Genomic DNA, 13,403 nt, shown 5'->3' on the forward strand with positions numbered 1-13,403 from the left:
ATTTACAATTGTGGCTAGAAGAAATAATATCTGCATTTATTATGTCAAAGTAGATCGTTGTTTTGTATTGAAAAAACTTGCACTTAAATTTTTAAAAAACTTATTTGTACACCCTAGTCTTGTTTCAGTTTTACTCAGTTAAAACATACACTTTTTTGGGAAATTTTTTTGAGCAAAATCATTATATGTTTGAAAAAATTTTTAAAAAGTATTTACTTAAAAGTTGTTTGATATGAGTGAACTAGAAAGGTCATTTTCATTGAGAACCAATTTTGCCTTTGGTGAAATGTTTAAATGCTGATATTACTTGTTTTTTTTAGTGAGAATATTTACTTCATTTTGGTAGAACCTGTATCTGTTAATACATCATCTACTGTGCTAATTAAATTAACTACCTGACAGGTACTAAATACATTAAGGTATACTTAGAGGCCCAGTTTGTTTTGTAACTTACATGAAATGAATTGCCTAAGATTCCTTGATTAAATGGCACTGTAACAAGATACTTAGTTAAGATCAGTCTAATATGATTGTAGAGGTAAACTTTAGTTTAATGAAAGATTGCTGATCTTTTGGAGAAGGCCTTTCTGCAATCTAGGTTTCTGTTAACCATTTTTGTGAACTTGTATCGCCAGTAATTACTTTAGCCAGTGTTAAATAAATTCCTTTAAAAAAGAAAATATAAAAGAAGAGAAGCTAACCTGACAGACTATGTTTCATTCTATATATGATGGTTAAGAGTCTGGATTCTGTGATTAGACTATTTGAATTGGAATCTCTACTCTAGCACTTGCAGTGTAATCTTTGGCAAGTCTTTCATGGCTAAACCTCAATTTCTTCATCTCTAAAATGTAGGTAATACTACTACTTACTTCACGCAGTGGTTGGTATACACTTGCACGTAGTAAATATTCAATAAATGTTATCCAGTCCTTTTATATTCCTTACTAAAATTATATTTTATTTAATGCACAATTTATATATGGACTTCTACTTTTAACAGCAATATATTAGGAAAATATTTTCTTGTCAATAAATATTTACATAATTTTAATGGATATATATTTCAGCATGCTGTTTGTCATCCTTAACTGTTTCATTATTATGCAGATAGGGTTGTATCTGATGTTTCTGCTAAATACAACATTTTGTAATAACTTTTTTTGTTAATAATGCTCTTGTATATGAATCTTTTTGTAATGCTCCAGTTTCAAGCAACAGTAACAAAAACACGTACATATGAAAATTAAATTGTGTACAAATTTTCATTAGAATTTAAATTTCATGTTTAAGAATTGAGGTAGAAATTGTTTCTTGGAGCAGAAGGACCTAAATTGCTGTTATGTGCCAGCGATCAGGAAAGGTGCATGTTAGTAGACATTTTTAAAGCACTAGGCCATGTTGTTGGAATTTGTATAGAAATGCTATTCTGAACTTAAGTTTTATTTTACAATAATAATATAAGTTCAAAGAAAATCCTGAGAAATCTATTCTGTTCAAAAATAGTCTGTACAAGTTGCAGGTATAGTACTATATTATAAAATCTGTTTTTGTGGGGCAAAGGAAGATGGGATGGATGTCAGAGTGTTTTTTTTTTTTTTTTCTTCCTCTCATGCAGGCTCATTCCAATCAGCAGTGTAATTGGAATGCAACTCCACTCTGGAGGAGGAAGGGGAATTTTTGGCAAGAAGATACTGAGCAGTTGGGAGTTTTATTCAGATTTAGCATAGGCAACCATTCATTATGAGTACAACTCAGTAAGAACAGCAGTCGCATTATATTTCTGTAGCTGGGATTTATACTCTGATATTACATGGTATGTTGTATATAGATAACTCCTTTCCAACCGGAAAAAGATATTATTGATTTAAATAAAATGGTAATATTTATTGCATCTGCACTTCTAAAAATGGTTTCTTCCAGTCACTGCCTCAAATAAAATATACTTAGAGATTTTTGTGAAATTTAAAAATATTTATTGAGGAAACAACAAAAAAGGACATTTATGGTGTGATATTTGAATTATACCTGACCTGCAAACTCTGAAGTCAAAGGACTCTGTCTTATTTATCTTGGTATCTGCAGATCTATCATTGCACTTGGCACAGAGTGTTAAGGAAATGAAAGTGTGAATGTAGAATTTGGTCCCTTCTCATTAAACATCTCAGGATGGTCACATCTGCATGTGTGTGAAATAGAGAGGAGTAACCAGTATACCAACAAGGCTGAGCTTAGCTTATTTTGTGTCCGCTGTTTCAAACCCATCTATCTGCTGAAGAGTAGAATAGCTACAACAGGCTAGGTTTTGAGAGTGTAGACTTAAGAATGAGAAATGCTTTGAAAGAATTTGAGAAGGGTAGTAACATGATCAAAGTAGTCTAGTAAAATTCATCTAGTGCAGAGCTACAGGCTGTGTGAAACATGGTCCCTAATAGTATCTGCAGATTTTTTTTTTTAATTGAAGTACAGTCGATTACAGTGTTTTCAATTTCTGGTGTACAGTGCAGTGTTCCAGTCATGCATATACTGGGACATTTTTTTTTCTACTTTTTGCCTGTTAGTGTTCTGAATGTTTTAATGCCCCTAAATTTAAGTCACAAAGACTAGAATACATGTATTCATTTTCATATTCTTCTTTTTTTGAATGTTATTACCAGATATTGAATATAGTTCCCTGTGCTATACTGGAAGAAACTTTTTAAAAATCTATTTTTATATATAGTAGCTAACATTTGTAAATCTCAAACTGGCAAACTTATCCCTTCCCACCCCCTTTCCCCGGTAACCATAAGATTGTTTACTATGTCTGCAAGTCTGTTTCTGTTTTGTAGATGAGTTCATAGTTTCCTTTTTTTTTTTTTTAGATTCCACATATGAGTGCTATCATATGATATTTTTCTTTCTCATTCTGGCTTACTTCACTTAGAATAACAATCTCTAGGTCCATCCATGTTGCTGCAAGTGGCACCTAATGGTATGAATACTGAAGTAATGGTGCTGTGCTGGTGTAATGCCACATTTGTAGTTAGCATTACTCAGAATTGGCATGTGACTGCTAAATATCTGCAGTTCGGTGTAATATTTTGTTACAGTACAAAAAATGAGTGAAAATTCATTTAATTATAGTCTTAAGATTTCTGCACCTTTCTGTATAAATTATTTCAATAGAAAACTTGCTAACATTAAAGATACTGAAATATTGATAGCTGTCTAGGGGAAAGTCTGTACTCCTTAGCCTTTGGCCCCACACAGCTTACAAGGTTTCTCTCCTGCCAGTCCCTTCCTATAATTTAGTCCAGTGTTTCTCAACATTATTTTTACCACTTCCCTGTAATAATCACCTACAAAACAAAAATGGAGGTTCTTCCACACTGCTACCCTTCCCTAGCTCCATGATTCCCAATCTTGGCTCAACTTTCTATTTTCTATTACAAAAAATGATAATTTACAAATGTAAATGTAAAATTACATTACAAATATAAAATTACATTGTCATTTTACACATACATTCCTCAGGAGCTTCTTTTTTTGTTTTTTTTTTTAGTGAGGGAAGGTAATTAGATTTATTTATTTATTTATTCTTAGAGGAGGTACTGGGAATTGAACCCAGGACCTCATGCATGCTAACCATGTGCTCTACCACTTGAGCTATACCCTCCCCCAGGAGCTTCTGATGTATACCTCCTTGGCTGAGAACTTGTTATAGTGACAAATAGGAGTTTGTCTTAGTGAAATTAATTAATACATTGAGCATTTACTGAGCTGTATTATTGGTACTGAGGACAGAAAGATCAATGGACTGTGGCTCTAGTACCCCAAGTGCATCCCCAAGAAAAAGTACAGTAAAGGCTCCAGGGGTTAACATTTTATTTATGCAAATAGATTACCAAATCTCAAATGATTTTGACAGTTTCCTTTGAAGATTTATGTTTTTACTTCTAGGGTATAAAATTATTAAAAGACTGGAGTCATTGAGATCTAGTGTTAAGATTAGCAGTCTGACCAATTTTGATATTTCTTTGTTTTAACTTAATCTTGTTTCTTCTGTGTTACCTTCCCTAGTCTCTGGGTTACCGAAATTCAATTTCTCAGGGGTGGGGGGAGGGTATAGCTCAGTGGGTAGAGTGGTTCAGTCCCCAATTCCTCCATTAAAAAATAAATAAATAAACCTAATCACCCCCCCAAGTAAAATGAAATTCAATTTCTCTTCATAAACTTTGAACCTTATTTTAAAGTTCTTTGTTATTTAGATTTTTCAATTGCCCTTTAAAACTTAGTTGTATATTAGCAACATCTCATTTGTGTTTAAAAGAAAATTTGTCAAACATGACCTGATAAGTATATTTTAAATAAAGGGAAGTGATAAAAATAAGATTTTATAAGTCAAAATTGTGATTATTTGTCAATTGGTAATCTGTCACATAGTATAAAAAGCCCCTCTTTCAATAAAATTATTTTAGATTATTTTGGAGTTTATTTTATTAATTCAGCCGGTATTTACTGAGTGTCCTTCAAATGCGTGGCATAGTGTGTGCTTAGTGCTAGAGGTAGAAAGAAATGAAACAGACATGATTTATGCTGGATGGCGTTTAGGACCTTCACAGTTATAAGCACCATTCTAAGAAATAATAAAGTGTGTTGGCTGCCTGTGATAAGTATGGGCTTCTGTGAAAATACTAGTGTGCAGAAGATGAGAGAAACATGCTCTAAAAAGTTTCCTTCTTGTTTGAGACCTAAAAGATGAGTAGGTGAAGAAGCCTGGGAGAAATGTTTTAGGCAGAGGGAATGGCACCTAAAGGCTGTGGGTGAGAGATGGAGTACATGTGAGAAAGTGAAGGTTCCCTGTGGCTGGATCTTGGACTTGGATGCTTGGAGGGGAAGAAGTGGTGCTGGAAGATGAGGTCAGAGAGGTAAGCAGAAGCTAGGGCTTGAAGGGCTTATAAACCAAATAGATTTTGGGCTTGAAGACCTTGACAGTGTTCCGAGGATAGACATCAGCAGAGGAGACAAGAGAGACAGGGTCCCATAGAAAGTGTTAGGTGTTAGGTATGTGATCCAGAGCACAGTTGGAAGGATAGTTTTGAGGAATGTTTTAAGGATGTTTTGTAATGTTATTAGGAGAGGAAGTGGATGGAAGGACCTACATCATATTTTTAGAAAGGTCACTTTAGATCCAGTGTGGAGAACTGATTGGAGGAAGTTGAGGCTTAAGACAGAGGACTGATTGCAAGAATGTTGTAATGACCTAGATAGCAGTTAGTTGATGGTGGCTTGAACTAGGGTGGTGACACTGGTAATAGAATTGGACAGATGAAGAATATTTCAGAGGCAGAGTTGATTAGAATTGATAATTGCTAGGAAGTGGGGTGGGGGAGGTATAGTGAAAGTTGCTACGGAGGTTTCTGACTGGAGCAATGTAGTGGAAAGCAGGGATATTTATTGAAATAAAGTAAACTGGAGAAGCAGTTTTGGGGGAGGGGGAGGTGGTGATTTTAATTTGAGGGCATATTTAGTGTGCTTGTGTGAACCTGGAGTTCAGGAGAGAGCGAGGGTTGGGTTTATAAGTTTGGGTGTCATCAAAATGATAAAGACCAGGGAAAATGTATAGAAAAGTGGCTCTTCAAATTTATTTTTCAAGAGGGGAGGAGTTTTGTCAATCTGTTCAACTGTGAACTCTCCCCGGAAACAAACACATACAGTTTAACAGTTTACATATTAATTCCAAGGTTTACAGGATTGGCATCTGTGCCCCTCAGGTTATAGAGTAAAACAAGAGGACGTAAGGCGAAACCTTGAAGGACCTGAGCTTTCATGGCTGGAGCATAGGAGAAGAAGATTTAGAATGAGTCTTATTATGCCTGTTGTAAAATCAGGTTAAATAGAAACCTAAAAAGAGGAGTTCCAGGAAAGGTAGTAGTCAGTAGTGGCAAATGCCTCTCAGGGGTCAAGTGGATAAGGAATGAGAAGTGTCCATTGGATGGATTTAGTAATTAGGCCCCCAGGGCTTTGGAGATGCAGTATATAGGGGCAGTGGTGAGAGGAAACCAAATTACAGTGGATTGAGGCATTACTGTAGACAGTATTTTAAAGTATTTTTGTTAAGAAGGAAAAGAGGTAAGGTGGTGGCTGGACTGGGGATGCTAAGGCAAGGCTTGAGTGTGTTTAAATACTGATGAGGCCATTAGTAGAGGAAATGAAGAGAGAAGTTCCTGAGAAAGTGGTGGGTTGGATATAAGATTTCAGAGCATGGGCAGAAGGATAGTGTTAGAAGGGAGAGTGGACATTGTGAGTGGAAGGAATTAAAAATGAGTATCAAAATAGTACGTTTGTAGGTTTAGTGATAAGAAGTTAGAGAACTTCTCATATTTTCTGTTTCTCTGAAGTAAGATGTGAAATTATTTCACTTTTTGAATCATAGGATGGTGGTTTAAAATTATGAATACTTCAACAATACTGGAGATTATAATTTGGATTTATGTATATGTTGTATATATATTGACCCTCAGTATTCTATTCAGTTTATATGATGATAACAAAAGTTTAGGGAGGAGTTCTTCAAAATCAGGCTTGTGATTTGTTACTCTTAGCTATGGTCTTAGTTTTAATGATTGAGTTTTTATGTTTTCCAGAACAGAACTGTTTCTAACTAAGACAGGGTTTGAGAGACTCTGACTAATAAATCAGTATCTTGTGCTTACTTAATAATTTTATTCATTTACCGATGGCATCTGTCTTCAAAATGATTTTTATTTGAACTTTTAAAGTGATTAGTTATATTCAGACTTATTCCCAAGGTTTGTTATGGTAAATTAATTTTTGTAAACTAAACTTACAATAAGTGTAACTAATTTAAACTGTGAGTAGAAGTAGGTAGAAATTAATGAAACATTATTTTCATAGATATTTTATAAATTAAAGTGTAAATATATGGCAATGGTATTTTCCCTTCACTTGTAACAAGTTGAATCAAAGAAGTTAAGTTTATGATTCTATATAAGCAGTAATTTTAAGAATTGGATTGCAATGTTAATTGACATATAATTCACATTCTATAAGATTCATCTCTAAAGTGTGCAATTCAGTAGTTTTAATATATTGACAGGATTGTGCATTCATCACCAGGTAGTAATAATTTAATGTACAGTAACCCAGAGAATGTGGATTTGGGATATCTTGCTCTACATATTAACTTTTAATTTTTGGAAGATATAGCATATCTCTTGTCATTGAGCCGATGATTTAGGAGGTTATTTATCTCTCCTGTAAAAATTGCTGTGGAGTTTAGATGGATAGTAACTAACAGAAGGTTATTCTTTAAAAATGTCATCTATAAAATAAATATAAAATAAAACTAAATTAAAATGTCATCAATAAAACTTTGTCTTACTTAATGATCCTCTTCTGTATAGAATTTTCTCCTTAAAAAGTATATATCAATCTCAATTTACATATTTCCTCCTTAGAACTATTTTTCCTTGCCTCCAAACTACCCTGAGAATAGATAGATCTTGATGAAAGATAGGAATTGGTTCTTTGTTAGAATACTAGATTTATAAACATTTTTATCCTTGGCTATTATTGGTGATCATTGTTGCAGCCACTAGTTCAGCTGTCTTTTGCTAGTCTTTAATCAAAAGTTGTGATCGTATGTCATGCCTTGCTGTAGTTAGTATTTATTATTCACTGGTGTTTTCAGTGTTTTAAAATGAAACTTTGACAGTGCAGTCTCACCATTTTATTTTAATTCTTCCCATGTATTTTTTGTTTCCTTTACAGTACTCTGTGCAAAAAACTTGGTGAAAAAGGATTTTTTCCGTAAGTAAATGAACTTTAAATCTTGTATATTGTGTGTAGATTTTTTATTTTTGGATGGCATTTTCAGAATTGTCTGGTTTAGGGATTTCTCTGCTCAGAAGTATACTCAGTGTTGTTTTATGAATGCTTTGATCAAAGTCTTTTGGCATCACATTTTTAAAAGAGGATTTTGTCCTCTTTTAGCCTTTGCCCCTTTCCCTTTATCCCTTCCTCCCACATCTGTGTGTGAAATGCATGTGTGCAACTATGTATATGCAGATGTGTGTAATATATATCAAAGGTGTGCATATTACTAGATTTCTAGAAAAGGTTTGAAGTTAATTGTTAACACTTTTCCCTTAACATTTTATAGGAAATTTTACCCATGTGTTTAGGATTCATTGGAAGGTAGAGAAGTTGTTCAGCCTGCTTGGAATTTCTAGAGTGTAGGAAAGAAATCTCTGCCACATTTGATTGTAGAAGTTCTTGTCTTAGACTCCAAAACAGACATTTAGTTTGCATATTTGCAGTTTCTTTGCCAGTTTGTTGTGAAATTTTTTGTGACTTTATTTAGGCTTAAGTTTTGGGAGGGAGGATTGGGAAGTACCCTTCATGTGTGTTTAAAATCTCTACTCTATAATATTATACTCTGTATTAGCTTTAAATTATTGAGTAAAAATGATACATATTTTTTAGTAAAAAAGTCTAAGCCAACAGAATTTGATATGGAAAATATTTGAAGTTAGAAATAGAGAAAATCCATTAGATTTTCAAATTCAGGTCCTACCAGCCAACAAAAACTAGCTGTCAGTGCTAATTTAATAGGACATACGTTAATTTTCAAGGATTTAATCAAACGCTATAAGCTCTTGATGTTTTAAAATCATAATTCATTCCACTGGAAATTTTATTTCTTCCAGTCTTTCTAGAGTAGAACCTAAATTAAAGTTTATAAAATAATAAACTATGTAATTAAAAAAATATGAGTATCTGTGCTTATATGGGGAAGCAATTAAATAGAGTAATTTGGGACATAGTAAGAAGGACATTAAAAGCAGTCTCCAGTTTATGTACCATGTGCCCTCCATCCCACAGCATGTCACTGTAGGAGAGGCCAGTGACATCTCTCCTTGCTACCACCAGTTAATGCAATTTTCACAGGCTGCTGCTGAACTACCCCTCTCATCCCTGTTGCTAATAATCTAATAGCCAGTGTATATTCCTTTTACCCTTCTTAAGGTTAATTTGGGGTACGATTTATCCTAGTGGGGCTGCAGAGTGGCCAGTAGGATTGGATGGGCAGGTGACAAGGAGAAAAGTGAGGAATACCCCCAAGACGTGTGCTCTGGTTTTAAAGACAAAATCTTCAGTTTTGTCTCCTAGCCTTCCTTCCCAAATTCTTTCCCATCGTCTAGAGTCCCATGGCACAGCTTCTCCAATAAAATATCCAGATACCCTTGTCTGTTTTCCTAGGGAATCTGGTGGAATCTTCCTTTACTTTAATTCTTTGTAAATCCCTGAGAGCTGATTTATTATCAATTATATGATCTTTATCTGTCATTAAGTTGTATGTAAAAAAAAAAAAAGAAGGAAACAAAGAAACCTTCCCCATTTTTATTGATGTAAGCAGTAAAAATAGATTGAAATTCTTGAACTGTGAACTTGCTTCAGGGATAAGAAAACTAGAGGAAACTATGTGATTATCTTTAAAACGCAGAATGGAAAAAACACTTGATGGCCCTGAAAGGAAAACGGGAAAGCTAATCCTCAGGCCTTCCGAAGGGACTGAGCCAGGGATGGATGATTATCTCCCAGGTCACACTGGTGAAGGTCCCCTTGCTGTGGTAGATTTACACTTTTTAAAAATCTGTAAGTTGAGGGTTGCCCACATTAATTTTAGAGAAAGAGTTAAATAATAGTTCCTAAATCTCTTAATTAAATTTGAGAGTGTGTTTATTGATCAGAATGCAATTATCATCAATACTGAAATATAGTTGTTTTTGCTTGTAATTCAATATAAGTTGTGTTGAATGAGAAAAGTAGATTTTTAATATGAAGCACGACTGTAGGCTGATAATATGTATATTTAGCTATAAGAAAAAAATGCCCTGCCATGAGTTGTCTTCTGTAGAATAATGTGTAGAATTGTAGATAATACTGTCTATTCCAGGGTATCTACCCTTGCTGAGAAAAGTTTTACTAACTCATTTTTTGGAACTATTTTTAAGCTTACTGGCTTTTAAAAATAAATTAGCTCCTCCTTCCCCTGAAATTTTAGCAGGAAAAATTTCAAACATATGGGAACATACAAAAATTTTATAGTGAATACCCATGATCTAGATTCTACTGTTAACTTTATCACATATCTATCCATTACCTGTGTTTTTAAAATAATGTTTTTATTAGTATCAAATTTTTTCTATATTTTATGCAACATTTAAATAAAAGCTTTGTGTGTAAGATACTTTGTTGAGATGTTGTATGGGGACCAAATTGAAGTCTCTGAGATCCAACATGGTTGGTTGAATGTTACTTTCTCCTAATAAAAATAAAGCTTTATTTTCTCTAATAAGTAATTCACTTTTAAGTTGAAATTTTTGTTTTCCTATTTGCAGCTCAGTACGTGCATTAGTGTAGTGAGGAAGTTCCTGAGTTTTAGCTATTCTCTATGACTCAGCAGTGTTGGGGAGAATTGAGAAATTTTTTAAAATACAGAAAATACTTCAGCCACTTTATATTCACCACTAGAGGTCTCACTAACTTCTGAAAACTTGATAGCTTCTGACAACACAAGAGTAACTTGGCTTTCAAGTTAAATTCTTGTAGAATACTGTGATCAGGTAGGTTGAAACCTAGGTATTTTTTTGTTAGGGTATAGGACTTGTGTTTTGTATTATTTACAGAAAAGAAACATGGGAGGGTGGGACTCAGACTTTAATACTTAAATAAGGGATCTGGAGGCTACTCTTATTAGTGTTTTTGTGTGGAAAAAGTTGTTTTTCTTAGTCCTAATTCTTTAACTAGTTAAATAACATCTAAAAGGAAAGTTAGAAATGTGATTTTTTTGTGTTTCTTTTTGCATTACAAATGTGTTTGTTTTTGCGTTACAAGCATATATTTATATTTATTTGCTTAAATAGTAGAATCAAAAGAACAGAATAAAATGAATTCCAGGAAAAAGTACTTAATTTTATTGAAGGTAGAGGGGAAAAATATTCTTCTATTAAACACTTTTATAGATGGTTAGGTACTATTGAAATAGTAATATGAATAACACTAAACTTCAAGAACAGTGTAATTAAATAGGGTGATACTCTTTAACCTACCAAGTGTTTTCTTAGCACTTAACCCTAACTTACCAAGTTTCTTCTTAACACTTGACACTTAACTATTGGTCTTCTCTTATCTATTTGAAGTTGACAAATCTCAAACTCATGGAGTTGGGGAACTAGCTAGATGAATTCTGTCTGACCTTGAGTCCTGGCAAATTAGTATCTTGACTTTAAAAAAATTAGCATAGATATCAAGGTGCAAAGTTTCTCCAGTTATCAACACTTACCAATATTTCATTTTAGTATTTTCAGCTGTCCGTAGGAAGTCTGCACTATCCCAGTATGTATAACATCTAAATTGTCATTTTGGTCTCTTCAACATTTTATTTAGTTCTGCCTTCTCCTGACTTTTAAAATTCTACTCATCCTGTTCTTCGTCGTACTGTATGACACTTAACTACAGCTTCTCTGTGCCTTTAATCTTTCCTTCTTCCAGTTTACTCTGAATACCACTAATAGAAAAATATGACAGTGTATTTATTTACAGCCACGCTTGAGAATCTAAAATGGCTCCCTGTTCTCTACCTCAGTCATTCCAAGCCTTTTAAGCCTCTCTTAGATCAGTCTTACCTCTCCAGTAGTATGAACTTTTACACTTTAGTACAAACGCTTTTATTAGACTCCTCAAAGCCCTTCAAATATTATCATATCCTCCTTGGCACTCTATTTGTCCTTTAAAGCCCAAGTAAGTCCCATCCCCTCAAAAAAAAAAAAAAAAGCCTTTCTTTACTGTTCAAACGCAAACCTTTCTCCTGCTTTTCTGAGCTCTTGTACTCCCTGTTGAACCACATAGTAAATGAGAGGTGTAACACACAGCGTAGTGGTTAAGAGCATTAAATCAGGCACCAGAATCTGTGTGCATGTGTTTACAATCTAAACTTTAGACCCGGGCTCTCCCACTTGCTACCCTGTGACACAGGCTAGTTAATTAACCACTGTGTGCTTCACTGTCCTCATCAGTAAAACAGAGATAGTAGTAGTATTTACCCCATGGTGAGGATTAAGAGATTTAATATATGTAAAGCATTTAGAATAGTGCCTGACACAGTATTGTAAGGGTTTTCTTTATAATCAGTACAGTGAAAAACCTGTTTATTCTCAGATTTTTTTGGTTTTTGTTTTGTTTTATTTTATTTTTAATATATGGCATTTTAATTTCCCCAGTTAGATAGTAAGCCCTTTTAAGATAGGATATTAAATCTTTTTGTTTCAATTTCTAGTCACTCATGGTAGTTATTCAGTAAAACTTTTTGGCTAATTTAATTTCTGTGTAGCCTGTGTTGCTGTGTGAAAACCTTTAATAAGCTCTTTCTTTCAATGAGCTACTAATGGAGACCTTGGGAGAACGCTAGGAGAGCCAGGAATGTTTTAAGGACTCAGCTTTCTGGGGTCAAAGGGCTGGCAAAGATCTATGAAAATGTCTGCATTATGAGGTAACCTCTGGACTTTGGTAGTTTAAGGTGAGAATGTATTGAGACATGAGCAAGAGAAAATGTAGTTTTTGGTATTTAATGTAGAATTAACTTTAATCTTAGTTTTAAAATGGACCACTTTTGATTTATAGCTTAATGTTAAGCTTTTTATAAAGAATGGAATAACCTTTGTTTTGTAGCAAATAGTAATCTTTATATAATTAATCTTCCATCTTCCATGTCAAAATATAATTTAATTTAAAAAAACCTTCCCTCTTTTTTCACAGGACTTCCTGATCCATTTGCTAAGGTGGTGGTTGATGGATCTGGGCAATGCCATTCTACAGATACTGTGAAGAATACACTTGATCCAAAGTGGAATCAGCATTATGACCTGTACGTTTAAAAAGTTAATTTGAAATGAAACGTAGAATCAATATTATTTGATACAGTCTTTGAAAAGAATCCCTGAAAATGATCTGAGTTTGATCTGTGGTGTAATTTGGTCCTTACAGAGGGATACAAAATCTAGTGTGAAGGTGCTTTGGCTTATTGATAGCTAGCTTTGGAAGATGAGGTCTCCTTAATAATCCTATGAAGAACAAAATATATACACAGTTTAGAGCAATCTCGCTCCCCCCTACCTTTTTTCTAGTCAAATACAGGTATTAATTCACTTTAGGTCAGTTGTAGGTTAAATAGGTTAAATTCAGGAATCATAGTTGGAGTACACTTATAGGCATTCATTTTACTTCTTATATGGATGGTTTCTTCTAAATTTATTTTGATCATAGTGATATATGTACCTTTTTACTTTGTGAAAAGGCAAATGTTACTGTAAGGCTTTTAATGGGAAAATGCAGTT

The 13,403-nt window shown here is 33.8% G+C and overlaps 1 protein-coding gene across 1 annotated transcript in view; it reads left to right on the forward strand.

Annotated features, from left to right (window-relative positions):
* SMURF2 (SMAD specific E3 ubiquitin protein ligase 2) overlaps window positions 1–13,403 on the forward strand; it is a 100,584-nt gene that overhangs the window by 42,611 nt on the left and 44,570 nt on the right. The window contains exons 2-3 of the mRNA XM_032457069.1: window positions 7,777–7,815; window positions 12,826–12,934. Coding sequence (XP_032312960.1) covers window positions 7,777–7,815; window positions 12,826–12,934 — 148 coding nt within the window. The remainder of the gene's footprint in view (window positions 1–7,776; window positions 7,816–12,825; window positions 12,935–13,403) is intronic.

This window comes from Camelus ferus, chromosome 16, assembly GCF_009834535.1.
Source record: "Camelus ferus isolate YT-003-E chromosome 16, BCGSAC_Cfer_1.0, whole genome shotgun sequence".
In the NCBI taxonomy this organism is placed as follows: Eukaryota; Metazoa; Chordata; class Mammalia; order Artiodactyla; family Camelidae; genus Camelus; species Camelus ferus.